Consider the following 17500-nt stretch of genomic DNA (forward strand, 5'->3'; position numbering starts at 1 on the left):
CTATGAATGTAACAATGTTATTGGTGTGGGATGGATTGGTGGTTTGTATGACTGATGGACAGAGATACATGTACCTCCTGAAAGAGGGATAGGGGGGAAATCTTTACACTGGAGAAGAAATCACTTCTCTCCATCCTTGAGTACACATCAAATTTTGTGATTAACATGTTACAGTAACCTTTTAACTCTCACCTGCTGACAGGCTGCGTTATAATTTGCATGTTGAAAATAAGGGAAACCCATTCCCAAGCCAATGTTCATACCCATACCACCAAGAGTAACCATTTGCTGCATCTTCTTCTGGAGTTTTTCTTTTTCTGTGTCTGCAAACTTAACAACTACTGGCGATGGACATCCCTGAAAAAAAAAAGAAAGCAAATTAATAAAAAGTTTTGTTTGAGAGGATTTTATGTTGCAGATAGCAGGATTCATATCTGTACAGTTCCCAAAGTCAGCATAGGTTTGTGCCCTTTCCCTACTACAGGTGTGGGAGTGAACAGGATCCAGGAAGATTTTATACCTTTATCATTTCATCTACAAATGATTAGACTTCCAAGTTTTCTCAGGTAAGGACTATAATGCCCTTAACTCACTACCCATGTTCATAACCTCTGTGGGAAATTAACCCATAAGTAAATAAATAAAATTGATTGACTCCTATGAGAGAGACTTAATAGATTTTCCTGTGTCTACAGTGCTCAACTTTCAGGAAAAAACTTAGGGGCCAGCTGGCCAGCTCAAGTATTTTACTCACCAAAACATTTCAGCCCTTTGGGCCTTAGTCATTACAACAAATGAGAGGCTTCCGGAAACCGAAAATTAAAATAAAATTGTCCTAAAGATGCTGTTACACTGTGCCATTTTTCATGCAACTTGTCTAGCAATGTCATTGTGAGACAAGTTGCAAGAACCATTGCCCAATGTAACATACCTTGCAACAGCCAAAACATTGCCAAGACCAGTTGCAGAAACCGTTGCAACAAATTTTTTAAGCATTGTGCAATGTAACCTCTGTCCTGCAACTTGTTGCAACGGTTTGCGGTACCAACCAGTGAAAATTTTCCTTTAACTTCATGTGATCATCGAAATGAGACAACTTGTTTCTTAATGTGAGAACATTTGTAGAAATGGTGTTGCAAGACAAGTTGCACGAAAAATTGCTCAGTGTAACAGTGCCTTAGGTTTCAACTAAAGGTGTTCAAAGCATTTTCAAAGTGTATTAGAGACTTACAGATCTATGATGCGGACATTGACAACAACGCAACGAAACAGGAATATCCTTGGTTAAAAGAGGAAAAATAATCGTGCTGCACATGCAGCATGCATTTCTTGCGGTACTCTGCACAAATCTGAGGTTTTAATGACAACATGAGCATACAAGAAGAAGACGCTCGTACCAATATATTTTTAGGATATGTCATCCACATTGAACAATGCAAACTCGATGCAATAATCGTGAAAGACTTACAACAGAACAGAGTTAAATTTTGAGGTGACGTTTTCATCGATGTTGCCATCATAGATCTTAAAGTCCCCAATTAAGCCTGCGTGGACTGCGGTATAAACACAAAATGAAAGTGAGGCAGAGCTGAAAATTAGAGCATGTAAAGCAGTCTTGACAGCCAGAAATGGGTAAAAATAGTTGCAAATTTTAAATTTTTAACGTTGGATAATTTGACTTGAAATAAATTGGACAAAAAGTTAATTGCTAACGAATTGGATAGTGACTGAGTCGACTGTTCCACACATCGTAATATTATGATACCTGCATTTTATCTACATGTACTCTTGATCTTTGGAGATGCTTTTAATTTGCAAAGCCTTCTCTCAACGTGCAAACAGATTCAATTGGCACAAAGGTATTCACTTGAAAAACTTGTGAGCCTATGTTCTTGTACTACGGTAATTCTAGAGACCACTAAATCGCTGCATTAATTTATTCACTGTGCTTTAAGAATGGTGTCACAATGTGACACTGAAAAGTCAGCTATTCACTTGTTTACCCATTTAAATCATTTGTGAAAGTGGTAAAGTTTTTGCAAATTATTTTATTCACATTATTCATCATGAACAACATTTTCATTTCTTTCACATTATTTCTGAGAATTACAGTTGTCAATGGAAAAAGTGCTATGGTACATACGTTAGCTGGAAACCAATTCTAATTGCGAGTAAACACGAGGCATACCAGTGTACAAGCAAGTACGCAGTCATTGCATTTAGCTTGTTTACATAAATCATTAATAATTTTTAAAGTTCAACAGCTTTTTTCTGCATTCAAAATCTATTATGTACACTTTCCAAATAAAGATCTTGGACGTCTCTTCCGGAATGAAGTTAATGAAAGATGTAAATTTCAGTTTGTGTTTCCTTAGGGACACAAACACAGTTTTCAAAGGATGTACATGCATTAAAGCGTGAAGTACATTGTATAGTCCGCTATTTGACATTCATTGCACTTATTCAATAAATAAAAAAATAAATAATAATAATAATAATAATATCTCAGTGGCCAGGCTGGCGACTAAGTGTGAAAAGTTAGTCACCAGTGAATAAAATCCAGTCGCATTGGCAACCTCAGTGATCACAACAATGAGCACTGGTCTACCGCCAGACCATTCCACTTGTCAATGGAAGACAGTTTAGGAGTCAAAGGGTAAAGAACTCAAATAATATTCACAAAGACTAGGACATGAAGTTCTTGTGTCGTGGTCTGTCCTATCCTCTCAAGTACTGAATGTGGCTGGCTAGGCAGCAATATCTTTTTATAAGGCCAAGTGACCAGAAACAACAATGCCACAAGAGGATTTTGCAGATGGAGATGGAGATGAAGATGTAGGGGATTATCAACTAATCAACAACTGTATAAATAAATAAATAAGTATTGAATGGCAAACCTCCATAGTGCTACTGTTGTGCATTTCCGCAATAGCATTCTGAGCCTGCATTCGAGTTGGAAACTTTAAAAATGCACAACCTAGAGACATCAAAAACACTTTTTGATACACCATATTGCAATGAAAAAGTCTGAAAACAAATTCATATCTTTTGAAGCACACAAAACCACCTATAACTACAAACCTTTACTTTTGCCATCACTATCTCTTAAAATTGTCAATTCCTCTATGGCACCAAACGGTGAAAACATTATCCGAAGATCATCCTCTGTGGCCTTTTTGGATATCATGCCAACAAAAAGTTTACGATCCTCTAGAAAAAATGTATTTAAGTTGATCAGTATTAGACAATTATCATTATTAGTATGATCATAGTTGCTGTTGCTTACGAAGGATCCCAGGGAACACATTGCCTTACAAGTTAGTGTCTAAAAATTTTAAACCTTTGTAACTCGTCCTTAGGTGCTGATTACACAATTCTTCAAAGAGTTACCGGTAACAAGAAAAATTCTAATCTTATTTAATATTGCTTTCCAAGATTATTATCCTTCGGGTGAGGCTAAATCACGTGGGTGGGTGGCTCGTGGGTAGGTGGGTCGTGGATCGTGGGTCATGGGTGGTGGGTCATGTTTGTTTGAAGATAAAAAAGATATATAAATTATTAGCTCCCTCACTGCTCGGTCCAAATTTGTCTTAGGTCTTAGGTCTTGCCTGTTTCGAGAATTTCCAGTCATTGATAAAAAAAGGGTTAGACAGAGTAAAATCTATGAAGTCTCACTCCAATGGGTCAATGGGACAGTTTTTGCGTAGATGCAGTGCATGCCCCATTAAAGACTAAAATTGTCTTTCATTACATTAAAATCTAACTCCTAGGAGTCCATGGGTTTAATAGTTATTTCAAATCAAGGCTGCTACCTAAGAAAATTTTAAAGTGGCCCCCAGAGCTAAACGCTGAGAACTTAGGAGCCCAACATATGAAGTGAAAGGTATTGCTGTGAAAAATTAAGGCGCCCAGAGCTATTCTTTGGGAGCCCCAGGCTACCGGGCTCCTGTTAGGCAACAGCCTTGCAAATGTGTTCTTATTTACCTTTACTTTTTGTTTACAAGAAAAAAGGAAAAGATAAAATAACTAGTTGCTTGACAAAAGGCTGCCGACATCAATACCTTTCAGCGTCGACTGAAAACCCATCTCTTCAAGTAAGTGTACCCTTAAAATTTATTTTTCTGCTTAACCTTATTTTATCTGTAATGTGAGAATTTTTAATTTGCTAATGATATGTAATTAGGTATTTTTAGAGTATTCAATCTATTCATTGTAAAAAGATTTCTGTAAACAAATAGATTTTGTACTATGAATTGTACGTGGATTTTTGTATAATGATTTGGAAAGTGTTATGAGCAGTTAGCGAAATAACCCCGAACAAATAAACTCAAATAAACTCATTATTACAATGGGTGAAAAGACAACTGAAAAGTCAGAGTCCGAAGCAGGATTTTGCCTGTTGCCAAGCAATTCTTTTATATTTTTAAACAAATGTTGTATTATAGATTAATTGCTAGTTAGTATTTTGGTAGAGTTTATTAATTGCTTGATTAATTTTACCCTTTTATATTTGGACAATTTTATTCTTTGACATTAGTACACACGTACACAAGCACTTACGAGCTCCTTGGTGTTACGTGTATAAATAAAGTATTATTATTATTATTATTATTATTATTATTATTATTATTATTATTATTATTGTTAAGCAACTAGTTAATTCCCATCCTTCCCATGGACCCTTGACACCTTAACCCTGGGAGTGAGACTTAAGTAACAGATTTTATCATTGCACTCTTAAATGCCATTTTACCATATTTGGTCAAGAGATTGCGCAAAATACACTGTACGAGACATTAATACACTGTAGTGTCCTGGTTTGACCGGTTTAGAACAGAGCAAAATTAATACAGATGGAACAGGAGTTTTTCAGTGAAAGAAACTGTCTTCAACACAATGTAAAGCCTGAGAATTTAGCTTGTCATCGCTTGTCACTCGTCATTTCGCTTATTCAATCAAAAAAAGGACATTTTGCTGGCTTTTTGTACTGTTTACATCATTCCCTCGTGCCCTGAAGGACAGATGATGCTTTTTTTTTAACACTCATACCAAATAAAATTGAATCAAAATAACATCCTTTTTTGTAGTGGAATAATAAATCTCTTATTCAATGGTATAGCATATAATACTGGCAGACATTCTGCTCATTGCTCTTATTTTTCCTTGCCCCTACGGGGCTCGGAAAAATACCATGCAACTCGCAAAAGATCCATGGGTATTATGTGTTAAACAATTGAGTAAGATGTACTTATTCTAAAGCCAGACTATTTTACTTCTTAGTTGGGGATGTCCTAGGGTGAATGAGGGGTCAATGGGTTAATCAGTCAAACCCAATAAATCAATATAGTTCAAAGATTTACAAACTGTCTAACATGAAAGAGTCCCAATGGGAGAGTGCAATAGGAACATCCATGCACAGCACAACTCTATGCATTTATGTGTGTATTATTAATTTTGAATTTCTTTGCTGATTCCCTACAGAGAGGCATTACATGTAAAGTAAACTTGTACCTTGGAAAGTTTGCTTTTTCAAATACACACTACACAACCAGGATACTGATTTTCAGTTTCTTATCAAAATTCTAAGCCAAGTTTGTTTCGGTGAAACTTAAGAACAGTCAAAAGCTTGTCTAGGTGAAATAAATGTAAAATTAGAATTACACCTTGAAGACACAAATTTTGTTTTCTCCTCACAAAGGCAAAATAACATTTAATCAAGTGCTTAATTTTGTTTCACAAGTGAACAATACAAACTGCATTTTGCAATATTGTCATTAAGGGTTGGGTTGTCATTAAGTTTTGAACCAGGTGTAACACTCAAGATGTCACCCATAACATGTAAATACATGGCCTTTTGGCCATATAAAGGAAGGCCCAAAGGGCATGCTCCCCCATAAAAATTCTTACAATTAAACCCTCGGAATTGCATTTTCCAGCACTCTAAATGCAAATGTATATTTTCCCAATCAAAAAGTGATGAAAATAAAACAGGGCAAAAAGACAAACTTCACAATGAATAAAGATATTTACCAACCATGTGGAAATGGTCATGCATCACAGAACCATGAAAAATGGTCGGCAAAATCCCATTTATATCAAGTATGGTGCATTGATAATGATTTTGTTGCTGAAAATGGCATCGGAATCCAACAACGATCAATCAGGGGTGTTCTCCAAAGGTTTTTTACAGAAAATGTTTGGATTTTTACCAAAAACACATTGTAGAATCAGGAACGAAGGCAACACAAGGCAGCAATTATATTTTCTTCAGAAGGTAAATGTTTATAAATAAATTTCAATTTATTTTGCCCCATGAACATTCATTCAGCAGCAACCATCATCCGTAACATTGACTGGGCTCAGCCGTAACAGGTGTTATGGGTTACAGCCCCTAATGACAGCCCTGGCCTTGTCTTTCGCTTTCTCAACATACCTGACCTTGATTCACTCTCTGCTGGTTTAACTTGCATAGCATTTTGCATCTAAAAGAAAATGTGAATGTATTTTTTTAGTATAATTTGGAAAATGCACTATACTCTAACAATTCCATGATAATTACAAGGAAATAAGTCTGTGATGGACTTGAAGATAAAAGTGACCTTCCTTTGAAAACCATCCCTTCATTTTGGTCATTATGTTTCTAGGACAAAATTTAAACAAGATGGGTGCATCTCTGAATTTTCTTTTTTTATGAAGGATGATTTCTTCACACATACACCATCAAAAATGAAAATTTAAGGCAATAATGTTCAATGCCAATTTTAATGTTATTTGTTTTCAACTAACTTCTTACTTAATAAACTTACTAACATTCTGTAAAAATTAATCTGTTTATTGTCTGTATATATTTATTTTTATTTTTTTATTTCACTCTATCGAGTATACAGTATTAGTGTATTTGTTCTGTAATATTTACCTTAAGTATACATGAACTGTGTATATTAGACTATTTAGTCTCTTTTCTGACTGTTCCAAGGAAATATTTTTTTAATTAACCAATGTTGGCCACCCAACTAGTTTACCTTTTGTAGTTATTTTGAGTAACCAGTTACTGTAATTTACGTTAGTCTTGTCTTCATAAAATAATGGTCATTTCTTTGTAACATAAATGCTGTACGGTACAAATAAACTCTCTCTCTGGGTAATGGTTATACACTGCTGTATGGCACCAGGGACCAATGCTGTGATTGGCTACTGACCTTCATCTTATTAGAGCAGTTTTCAAAATGGATTCACCTCTATGGACAACTTGATGCTTAAATGTATTCAATAAAATAAAGATATCGGGTTTTTCGATTGGTGAATCCACATAATGCAAAATTAAACGGAAATAACTAATTGCAATTAAGCTTATAATAAATTAACCTAGCCCTTGATAATAAGCTTTAGTACAATATGAAGGATAAACACTTAATTTATCCTGTAATAATTCCATGCTGTCAGGATACGTTTCTCACGCTTTATCTGCACAATACCTCTTCTGACGGTAATCAAAACGAAAACTTAAACAGCTTACCCCAGGTAAGATCTTCTTTTCGTGCAAGTCCTTCTGTGCATTCAGGGCAGCCTCGCGCGAACAAAACGTAAGAAATGCACAGCCTAAAACCAGAGAAGAAGTTTAATGCCTATGCAAACGGGCACTGCAAACGAGGATATGAATATTACCCTTGTGGTTTCGCGTTAATCTGTCTCGTAAAACGGTTAATTCGTGAATCTGTCCGTACGGTTCAAAGTAAGGCCTCAGATCTGTGTCTTCCCACGTCCTTGGGACCTGCCCGATAAACAACTTGATGGCATCTGCATCTCGCATGGGAATTGTGCCTCCGTTTTTTAACGACGTCATGGCAATGATAAGGTAAAGTAGACCAGAAAACAAGAAATTACAAAAGTTTACAGCACAAAAATACAGAACGCGAAGTAACTATGGATGACAGACACTCACTACCTACATGTGGGTATCCCAGAATTCTTTGTGGCATATTTTAGCCCATTCTTCTGAAACTTCAAAGAAATTTCCAATGGAATGGACGCAAGGATGTTGAGAATTTCTAGATAGATGTAAATCCACTTTTCAGATTTGGTGTCTTTTACCAGTTGCAGTTTTCCTTCCTTGGCTTTCGGTTTTCAGGTAACATATCGCTGGCGTAGATTGTTTCTAGCAAGTAGAGAAAGTGAATACGCCTGTATGCAAAACAGACCGTTTTAATACAGTCCGGGAGTATATTAAAATATTCGTAGTACGTAGTTACGCATCGTATTGATCGTGAGCTAGTTGTAAATAATTGCAAACAGTTTTTTTTTTTTTTTTTTTTTTTTGCCTTTGCTAGATATTTTCATATTTCGTAGGTACTTTTCTTCTTCAGTTGGCCAACGAAGCTTGATTAGAAATAGAACGCAAACTGCGGTGACAAACATGTGGCTAAGGGTGCATTCTTTTGGAGGTATCCTGGTTATTCTCATTCCGGATTAGGAACAACAAAATACACGGAATATCAATTTGCAAAAGAACACACACTGAAAACTGAATACTATTAGCGAAGGTGATCTGGGAACTATTGTATCTGCGCATGCGCCAATTGCGTTGAAAAGCTTTCCGGGACGGTTGGAACACGAAATGTTGAAATATGGCCATAAGTAGCAGTTTTTTGGCGATTTTCTCTAGTTTTCGGTTTGCTTCATATGCTAAAAACCCTAAGGAGGAAGATGACGAAGAATTTTTTGTACTTGTGTGTGCTTTGCGTAGTGCAAATGTGTTCCCATATGCTCTTCTTCTTGATGTCGACTTATCGTGGCTTTTGCACAAACCAATTAATGCCAACGTCATTTCTTTTGACCAGGCAAGGGAACTTTCTTTTATTAACACAAACTGACAGCTCTTCTTGTTCTAGCATCGGTAAAGAAACAGAAGAGAGGACAGCACACCTGCATCCACGGTAGACATTTTGCATCGCTATTCCAATCAAATTTTTACAATTTTCACGCCACAGGCGGGTGACCAGCCGGCCGCGTTTCCCGCCAAAACTTTCCCAAAAGAACGCATATTCTGCCCATTCGGAGTGAGCCATATTCCGGTCATTCCGTTTATTCTGCTATCGGGAGCAGAATGAACGGAATAGGTCCCAAAATATTCTGGAATAGTACCAAAAGAACGCGCTGGGATATTTCTTCATGACTTTATTGGGGTTAAGTATCGTTACTGACGTAAAGGGGCGTAGCAGCCTTTAAGCCAGCCAGTAGGCCCGGGCTTACACAACGAGCCAAGGATGCCAAGAACCACAGGAAGGCAACAACTTAAGTTAAATGTCCCAGGCCGCAGCTCCTGAATCCTACTGGCAAAGAGCCCTGTATTTTCCCCTCGTCGATCACTGTGTACAAGAAATGCAAGGCTGATGTCGATTCTTAGGACAATATGTTGTCCCTAAAAAGCTACATGCATTCACAAGCGAAGTTCAGGATAGGGTATATGGCACATACAAAACCGATCTATCTGAGAAGAGAGAATATGATACTGAGATCCTTAGATGGAAAAGTGGCAGCATTCCCCTGCTGGTGAGAGCCCAGCGACCCTGGAAGAAACCCTGGAGACCACAAATCCGGTCCTCTGCCCAAATGTAAATGCGGTACTCACCATGCTCCTCACAATGCTGATCTCAACGGCCAAACCGGAACGCTCCTTCAGTTTGATGCATACAGTAAGTAAAAATTTACAAATTAAAAAGCCTTCTCCAGCTTGCCACCATGAACGGCTGTCTTCCCTTGCCATGATGCATGCGTACCGCGAAATGACCATAGACGTGGAGGATGTGGCCCGTGGTTTTTGCGGCAGAAATAACGAGCTCCCTAAATTTGGGTTTTCATAGAACTCCATGGGGATCCATAGAACTAAACAGAACCCGCGTTTTTGTCGAAGAAATATTGTCAAGCTACGCTGACATTTTTCAAAATGTACTAGTGTATTTTTTAGTGTTTTACTCACATCCAGAGGTGCACTGAATTCACGAAAGACGTTTTTTGTAATTGAAATCGCGTTGATAATGAAGAAAGAGTCACTATAAGACATGATGACATTAAAAAAATGTGGTTCCTTATTTGTAAAGCCATACAGGGTTATAATAAAATTCACAAAAAAATCACTTTACACCTATTAAATTAATAAGCATTTTTTTACTTCTCTGACTTCCACGAAATCGTAAAGTGTGGAACGGGCTTACAAACGAAAAATGGGTAGCTACGCCCCTGACGTAATTCCGTCTCTGACTGCAAGGTGCTGATTTTATTAAAAAACGATTTACAACTGAAAAAGGTCGATTTTTTGAATCAGTTTTCTCTTCGGATGTGCTTTGCGGAATTAGTGTCTGTCGCTGGCTTAGGTTGTTTCTAGGAATTTTTTTTGCGTATTTGCGATTTCTAACAGGCCGTTAGATTTCCCGACCTTGGCTGGAACAACACAAGCTCAAAGTGGTTTTACTCATGGCATGACCCTCTCTGTGCGCATGTGGGCTTCGCTACTGCGACAAAGAGCTAATATTATTGTTTCGATTCTTGTTTTTTGTTGTTGCAGTTGAATTTGCCCTTAGAAACTTTCAGTATGAAAGGAGAACAGATCTTTGGTTTCAAGTGCCGGTGGCTGGCAATATGCAAATTAACCAGCGACGAAGCAGCGCGAAGAATGTGCCCCGTACCCATTCTCCGCGCGGCGTATGCCTCTCGCGCCAACAATACCGGCAATTATTCAGGCTAGTACTTTTATGAAGCACGGTTTTTACGACGAGAAGACCTGAGTTGAGGTCAGCTGAGGACAATATTGATAGCGCCCGGGCATGATCTTACCAATATTTTCAGACTTTTTATTATATACTCAACAAAATATCGCGTTTCTAATCGGTCAACGACGAATTAAGAAATAGCACAGAGTGCAACACGAAAGTTGCTATGGAAACAGACAAAACCACGTATGAACATGCTGGTGCATTTCACTCAACTCGCCTGAGAACTTTCAAAGCATCACTCGTGCCATAAGTCACGAAATGCACTCAATTTTATACGATTTCCTGTACATATATTGGTCAAGTCGGTCTTGGTCGGTTAATTGTTTCGTATAAAAGAAAAACAAAAACATATTTCTCAAGGGTCTGTACATAACAGCAGTTCTTGTCTCAGAGGCGTCCTTAGCTAGAATTCCTGGCGTGATGGGGAGTTTTTTTGTATTGTGTACCCTCGAATACAAATCGAACGAATTGAGTCGTAGTAATTTCTCGCAGTTTTTGTTTTCTTGAACCCTTTTATTGTCATCCTCAATATCCAAGCGTCAGGCCCTCAGGGCGAAAATTCGACTGGGAAATGACTCTTCATTAAATGTTCCCGTGATAAGTAAGTACTGGTAAAGATGCTTATAACAAGAGCAGGTGTCCAGTATTAGCCCCGGGCGAGATATCATGCATTTAGTTGCCTGGTGACAAACTATAACTGGGTGGAAAACCTAAGTGCTTAATTCGTATTTCTTCCCTGAAAAAGCTGACAGAAATTTCATTCCTCGATTTACTCTTTTGAAAAAGTTGTATATACCTGTGGAATCAGTATAGCAGCACGGGATAAATCAAACGAACTTCTTTGTTTTATTTCTAGTCACTGAGATGGAGCCCCATGGCTTTTCTCCTGGTAGAGTATATAATAAACGTACTGTACAAGGCAGTTAAAAGATGATACTCCTAGCAGAAGTTAAATTGGTTCTTAATCCAAATACTGAAAAGGAGAAGTGAAAGAATGGCTTTAAAAACTTTAAATAGCGATTGGAAAATATCAACACCTCGTTTTCGAAAATCGTTTTACGATCTTAAAACGACCTTTGTTGGCCTGTGGGTCTTTCCAAAATCCATAACTCCTACTTTGTCTTCGTAAACCAAGCGATTGAAAACTTGCTTGGTTTTTTGCGGCTTAGGCTTTTTCCGTTTGTAAGGTGGAATGATATTAAAATATGAAAAACTATAAGAGCGGTTGATCATATGTTCGTGGATTGTGTTTCTCAGCTCCCGTGTCATGTCATACTTATGCGCAAGTTTATCTGCTACAAGTCTCTTTTCACCTGGGGGGAGCTGTACCGCATAGTCGGTTAAAACAGAAGTCGGTCTTGGTGATGCGACCTGCTCGGCTGCATCTAATTTATTCTCAGGCTTGCTTGGTGAAATGTTAACCCATTGAACTAAATCAGCTGATTTTATCCGAGGAAATTGCAGTGGATTTTGTGCAGGACTGGATAAATCACCATTCCTTGTTCTATCTGTGACCTCTCGACGTGCAATTTCAGCGCGTAATTCAACCTCCCCCAGTTTCATTCTTTCCAACTTTTCAGTCATCTTGATAAGTCGACCGTGTTGTTTACCAGATTTTACTGTCGTTTTCCTCAACTTAGCCGTCAACGTTTTCTGTGTTTTCTGTTTGCTAGACTTTTCCTTGGCCAATATTTTGCCTTCTAGCCGCTGAAGTTTGGAAATAGTGTCACTCGCTGTTCGAGCCAGTCTCTGCCGGTTTTCATAGGAGGTGTAACTCGGGCTTGCTTTTCTTTTGTTATCATCCAAAATCCACTCCTTGGTACTTTTCAAGTCGTTCTGGAGTTCTCTCCTCTCTGCCTTGAGAGTCTGCAGCTTTGTCTGCTTCCTCTTTTTCTTCTTTGTCTGAGCCAAGCGTGTGCCAGAATTTTTCGTTTCTAAATGCTGCAAAGTCAACGCATCGCTCAATGACTTGTTTCTTTCTACATTTGCGCTCTTAAAGCGAACTTTCTTTCTCCTTGCTGACATATTTTGCACCAAAGGACTATACTGTCTTCGGATGAAAATCACTAAGCACTCCAAGGCAATGGAATGAACTTAAAAGAAGAGGTTTTAGTAAACTAATCGGTATCTATGGTGAATTCCCCGACAAACTCATAAATTTATCATGATACCTGTCAACCACGTACACTCACAGGAAATAAAATCGTGAGTCAAGCTGTCGTCTTTTGTTCAGGTTTCGCCAATTAAACGAGTAGCGATTAGTGACTGACTTAAGCAGGCAAACGTTTCATATAATAAGAAGAAAAACCCCTCGTTGCGCTTTGCCAGTTTGGAACCACAACCAAAGTTCAATATAAAGTTATTCATTATTTCAGTATGAACCCGATTTTTAAACCGCGACGTTACCTTCATAAAGTGACAACCGTTCATTGTTCACAAGGTAAACAATTCAGTGTTTTTGACAAAAATGACCTCAGAACAGGCAGGTGGCCATTGTCACAAACGGGAAGAACTTATAGAGTGCAATTTACCACTGGCATTACCTAAATTAACTTCATCTTTTCACAAGAGCCATCACTATGACAGAACATTACAATTTTTTATCACTTCCTTCACTCTCCAGTTTATTTCTGCCACCATCGTTGATTTATTTACCTAATAACAAAAATAATACTCACATCTTAATTTATTTCTGTGTCAAGGAAAAAATGATTATCCAACGAAGGACAGTATAGCGGACACCAAAAAACACCGGTTGGAAGTTATATTTAACAATTAATCCATGAGCGCGCGTTGGATATGAGATGGTAAATAGCCAACGAGGCGCGTAGCGCCGAGTTGGCAATAACCAGTCTCATATCCAACAAGCGCGAATGAAATAATTTTTTTATTAAATTCCTTAAACTCCAAAAATTTTGGAAGTAAGAAATTCGAGGGAAAACTGAAAGAGAGAAAATTGGAGCGAAATCGAAAAAACTTGATGAAGATGCGATGTTGTGTAATACCTTGTGGTCAGACAGACCACTTGCCTTTTCGCGTACTTCTAAACGTCGGGAATGGATCCAAAGTTCCTACAAAATAAATTTGTTTTCATTTTTGGCTTTATTTAGAGAAAGATTTTGCTTTCCGGCGAAAGAGGTTTTAGCTTAGCGACGCTTAGCGCAATCATTTACCATAGGGTAAAGGTCAAACTAAGGTATATGAGCTGATAACCGAGATTGAGCGAACCAATCAGAGCACGCGAAATGCATTATTCGCGGTTGAGAATTGAAAAAGGAATGATAACGAAATCTACGTTCACGATAACTTAACGAAAATAGTATATAATGGTAATTAAACTGAGTGGAAAGCAATTTGTTGTGACCTCATACGTTTGATTTCAAAATCCCGATTAGAAATCACAAGAATGATTTCAGACCAAAATTGCACGACATGAAGTTCAATTACCACTTTATTACATCCATTTAGAAATCTTTCCATATTTATTTAATCCCACAAATACAGGATTTTTGCCAGTACCAATATTTTATTGGTCCAGTTGGGAACAAAAGTTGCGAAATTCGCCACACAATGGCTTTCTTTGTCATCGATTTCATTTTCCTGCGATTTGATTGGTTACCTTAAACAAGCCTTGAAATATGATTGGATGTTTTGCTTAAGTGCTCCTTTCTCATTGGCTGGGGAAAAAGTGCTGACAGCCAATCAGATTGCAAGGATCACCAGTGATTTCAAAATGGATGTAATAAAGGCAGAAATTTTCCTGTCTTTGTTGAGCTTGCAAAATAGCTCCAGAGATTTGTCCCCAGTCTCTCTTGACACTCACAATGGTCCCAAGAAAAAACAAAAAGAATGCCTATGCAAAATTTGGGGGGAACAAACAAAGAGTATTATGTGGCCCATGGCTGGTTCATCCTTTATAGCGCATGCGCGAAGTTTAAGACAACGTCTTTTAAAAGGTAAGCACGAATATGGTGTATAATACGCTCAAACCACACACAAGTGCACACAGTGTTCGCAGTAGAACCACACTAAAAGATGTCGAGGCTTGGTCCGCGAACTTCACGAGAGATCACCGTTACGAGCGAACATTTATGAATGAACATAGCGAGAACCAACAGTTGCCATCACTCTAACCTAAATAACTAGTTTACCTCAATGGTTGTAATGCTGCCGAGGGGAAGGAAGATGTTCAAGTATACTTGCGGTAATTTAACGACACTCGTGAGTGGAATTGATTTTACTGCGCCTTTCAATAAAATGCGGACTCCTAAATTCAAAGGTCAACAGACAAATGCGTTTTTCGCTACCGTCAATCAAATGTTTGGCGGCTCCTCCAAGCTTCCGACGATTATCGAGCGTACAGTAATCAAATCAAATCGTTGAGCACACTCAGACAATATAGTCGGAAGCTGGGAGGACCGCCGAGCATTTGATTGACGGTAGCGAAAAACGCGTTTGTCGATTGAGCTTTGAATTTTAGAGTCCGCATGTTATTGAAAGGCGCAGTATTAAATAGGTCTTGAGCAGGGTCAGAACAAACAAGACAAGACAAGAAAATAAAAGGGAACCGGGTAACATTGGCATCGAGAATGTCCAGTGACCATTTCCGAGTTCACTTCAACTTCTTTTTCACAGCAAGTTAAAGCCCGAATTGCTGTGCCGGGTTATTATTAGTTCTACTTTTCGGTGTCTGTACAGTAATATACATGACAAAGACTTGTGAATCAGCTTGACAGTGGTCAATACTAACTAACCGCATGTTTGACTGCTCGACGGTCCTTTGCGAGATTTCACGACAAAAATTCACAGAAGTTAACCCCCTATCTGGACGGGAGACCCATGTGGTTGCCTTTCGTGACGCCAAACAGTCTGTTGGCCAGAATCTGCTATGATTATCCTTCTTTATGCGCAAGAGCTGTCACATTTGACCTGCAAACAATAAATTTAGTTTCTAATATGATGAAAAAAAAGTTTGCATTTTTACCGGCGTTTCCGTTTTTACAGATGTCGATTTCTGCCAGTAGCCGAGCACAGCAATAACAACGTAATATATTGAAAGTACCTTTTGGCAGAGGGAGAAGAGATGTTTTTGTCACCCTTTGCTCTTGTAAAGTACTTTGGCATTAGAATTTGGAAAATATAAATCGAGTTTAAACTGAACCGATCATCAAGAAAAACCTGAGAATTCCGTTGTAACTTCCGTTTCCGCTAGTTAGCTAAATGCGGTGACTGAAAGCAACACAGAAAATAATTCAGCTCGATAATTCGGTGAATAAAGTTTTCGGAGTTGTATCGATATCAGAATAGCATTACACTCCACACAGGTTAACTACAGTTATCGATATGAGATTAATCACGAACGCAGCTTATACAATGATTTTGCACAGTAAACAAAAAATTAGTCGTATTTTATGAGCACTGATAAGTGAAAAATTTGTTGATGATTCTGGCCTCCGTTATTCTACCAACATTACTTTTCAGGAAGAATTGAAGGATGCTCTGATTACTTGTAGTCTTTGAAAACTCTCACTGCAAATATCGAAAGGTCCCTTGCAAAAATCATGTTTTTCAGACCCTTTCTTCAACAGCGATCGTTTTACTGAGCAGTGAAAAGCTTCTACTGATTCCTTAATCCGCGCATAACCACAATTCCTTGCGCCTTTCAATTCGAAGAAAAATACGGTGTTCTTCTCTCGATTAGAGAGCTGCCTCGTTCGTTCGCTTCAGGCTCACTCACTGCGACAGCAATGAATAACTGTTTTTCTTTTTCTATGATTTTCATTTGATAATCCAGGACATATATGTTAGGAAAGCCCGCGAGTTCACGTTGATATGCGAATTTTTTTGGTTTCATCAACAGAGTTGATAATGTAAATTGACCACCGTACAGGGATAATACCGGGATAATAAATATGGGGTAGAAAAACTAGCACTTCACATAACACTCTATTCGGTTAAGTCTGGTTAAATATAAGGCCTACACGGCCAACGTTTGCATAACACGTAATCCTGCCTTGTACTTGTACATGTTCATTGCCGTGACTTGAACATCTTCAGTTCCCACGGCCTGCTCCTGTCTGACCTTGTCGCTCAGTGGTAGAGCAGCGGTGATCTAACCCGACGGTCGTGGGTTCAATTCCCATCCTGGTCGGAGTTTTTCTCTGTCCTTGTGTGGTCCCATTTCCATCAGTAGGGCTAACGCGCACATGGTTCATATGGGGTAGAAAAACTCGCACTTCACATTACACCCTATTCGGTTAAGTCAGGGATAATAAAAGCTGACGTTTCGAGCGTTAGGCCTTCGTCAGGGCTCTGACGAAGGGCTAACGCTCAAAACGTCAGCTTTATAATCCCTGTACGGTGGTTAATTTACATTATCAACTCTGTTGATAAAACCAAACAATTTCGTGTACTACTTCCCCACCGACGCAGCACCACAGTTTCTTCAGAACTACCTTCTTTATACACGCAGATATGCGTCGGAGTCGGAGTCGGAGTCGTAATTAGAAGCTCAGAGCGATATGATCTAGCGAAAATCAAACTGTCCGCTTACGTCTGTCGCTTACGATCCAGTGAAGACTGCATTGTAGCAGTCGGAAGCAGAAGCGGGTAGCATTGTTGTGGATCAGATCGAATCTCTTCATCATGTAATGCACGTCAACTTCGTCTTCGGGCTTTATCCCACACCTTGCGTTGTTGAATAAAAGCCACTCCATGTAGTTAACTGTAGT

The 17500-nt window shown here is 38.5% G+C and overlaps 2 protein-coding genes across 5 annotated transcripts in view; both read right to left on the bottom strand.

The window, feature by feature from the left end:
* The window catches only part of LOC138007611 (CUGBP Elav-like family member 3-A), an 18518-nt gene extending 10561 nt beyond the window's left edge, over positions 1-7957 (bottom strand). For 3 of the 4 annotated variants that reach the window (XM_068854626.1, XM_068854625.1, XM_068854624.1), the window contains exons 1-6: positions 7666-7956; positions 7517-7599; positions 6434-6482; positions 3082-3210; positions 2898-2977; positions 193-357 (exon numbers count right to left, since the gene is read on the bottom strand). In XM_068854626.1, the coding sequence (XP_068710727.1) occupies positions 193-357; positions 2898-2977; positions 3082-3210; positions 6434-6482; positions 7517-7599; positions 7666-7843 (684 nt within the window). In that variant the 5' untranslated portion in view covers positions 7844-7956. Of the gene's footprint in view, positions 1-192; positions 358-2897; positions 2978-3081; positions 3211-6433; positions 6483-7516; positions 7600-7665 lie in introns of all 4 variants that reach the window. The other variant, XM_068854627.1, reaches the window with a different exon arrangement.
* A 3393-nt stretch (positions 7958-11350) lies between these two features.
* LOC138005231 (uncharacterized) lies at positions 11351-13103 on the bottom strand. Its single transcript, XM_068851492.1, has one exon. It carries the CDS (start codon positions 12792-12794, stop codon positions 11826-11828), a length of 969 nt encoding a protein of 322 aa, XP_068707593.1. The 5' UTR covers positions 12795-13103; the 3' UTR covers positions 11351-11825.
* Between the last annotated feature and the right edge of the window lie 4397 nt (positions 13104-17500).

The sequence above is a fragment of the Montipora foliosa genome, chromosome 6 (assembly GCF_036669935.1).
Source record: "Montipora foliosa isolate CH-2021 chromosome 6, ASM3666993v2, whole genome shotgun sequence".
Lineage (NCBI taxonomy): Eukaryota > Metazoa > Cnidaria > Anthozoa > Scleractinia > Acroporidae > Montipora > Montipora foliosa.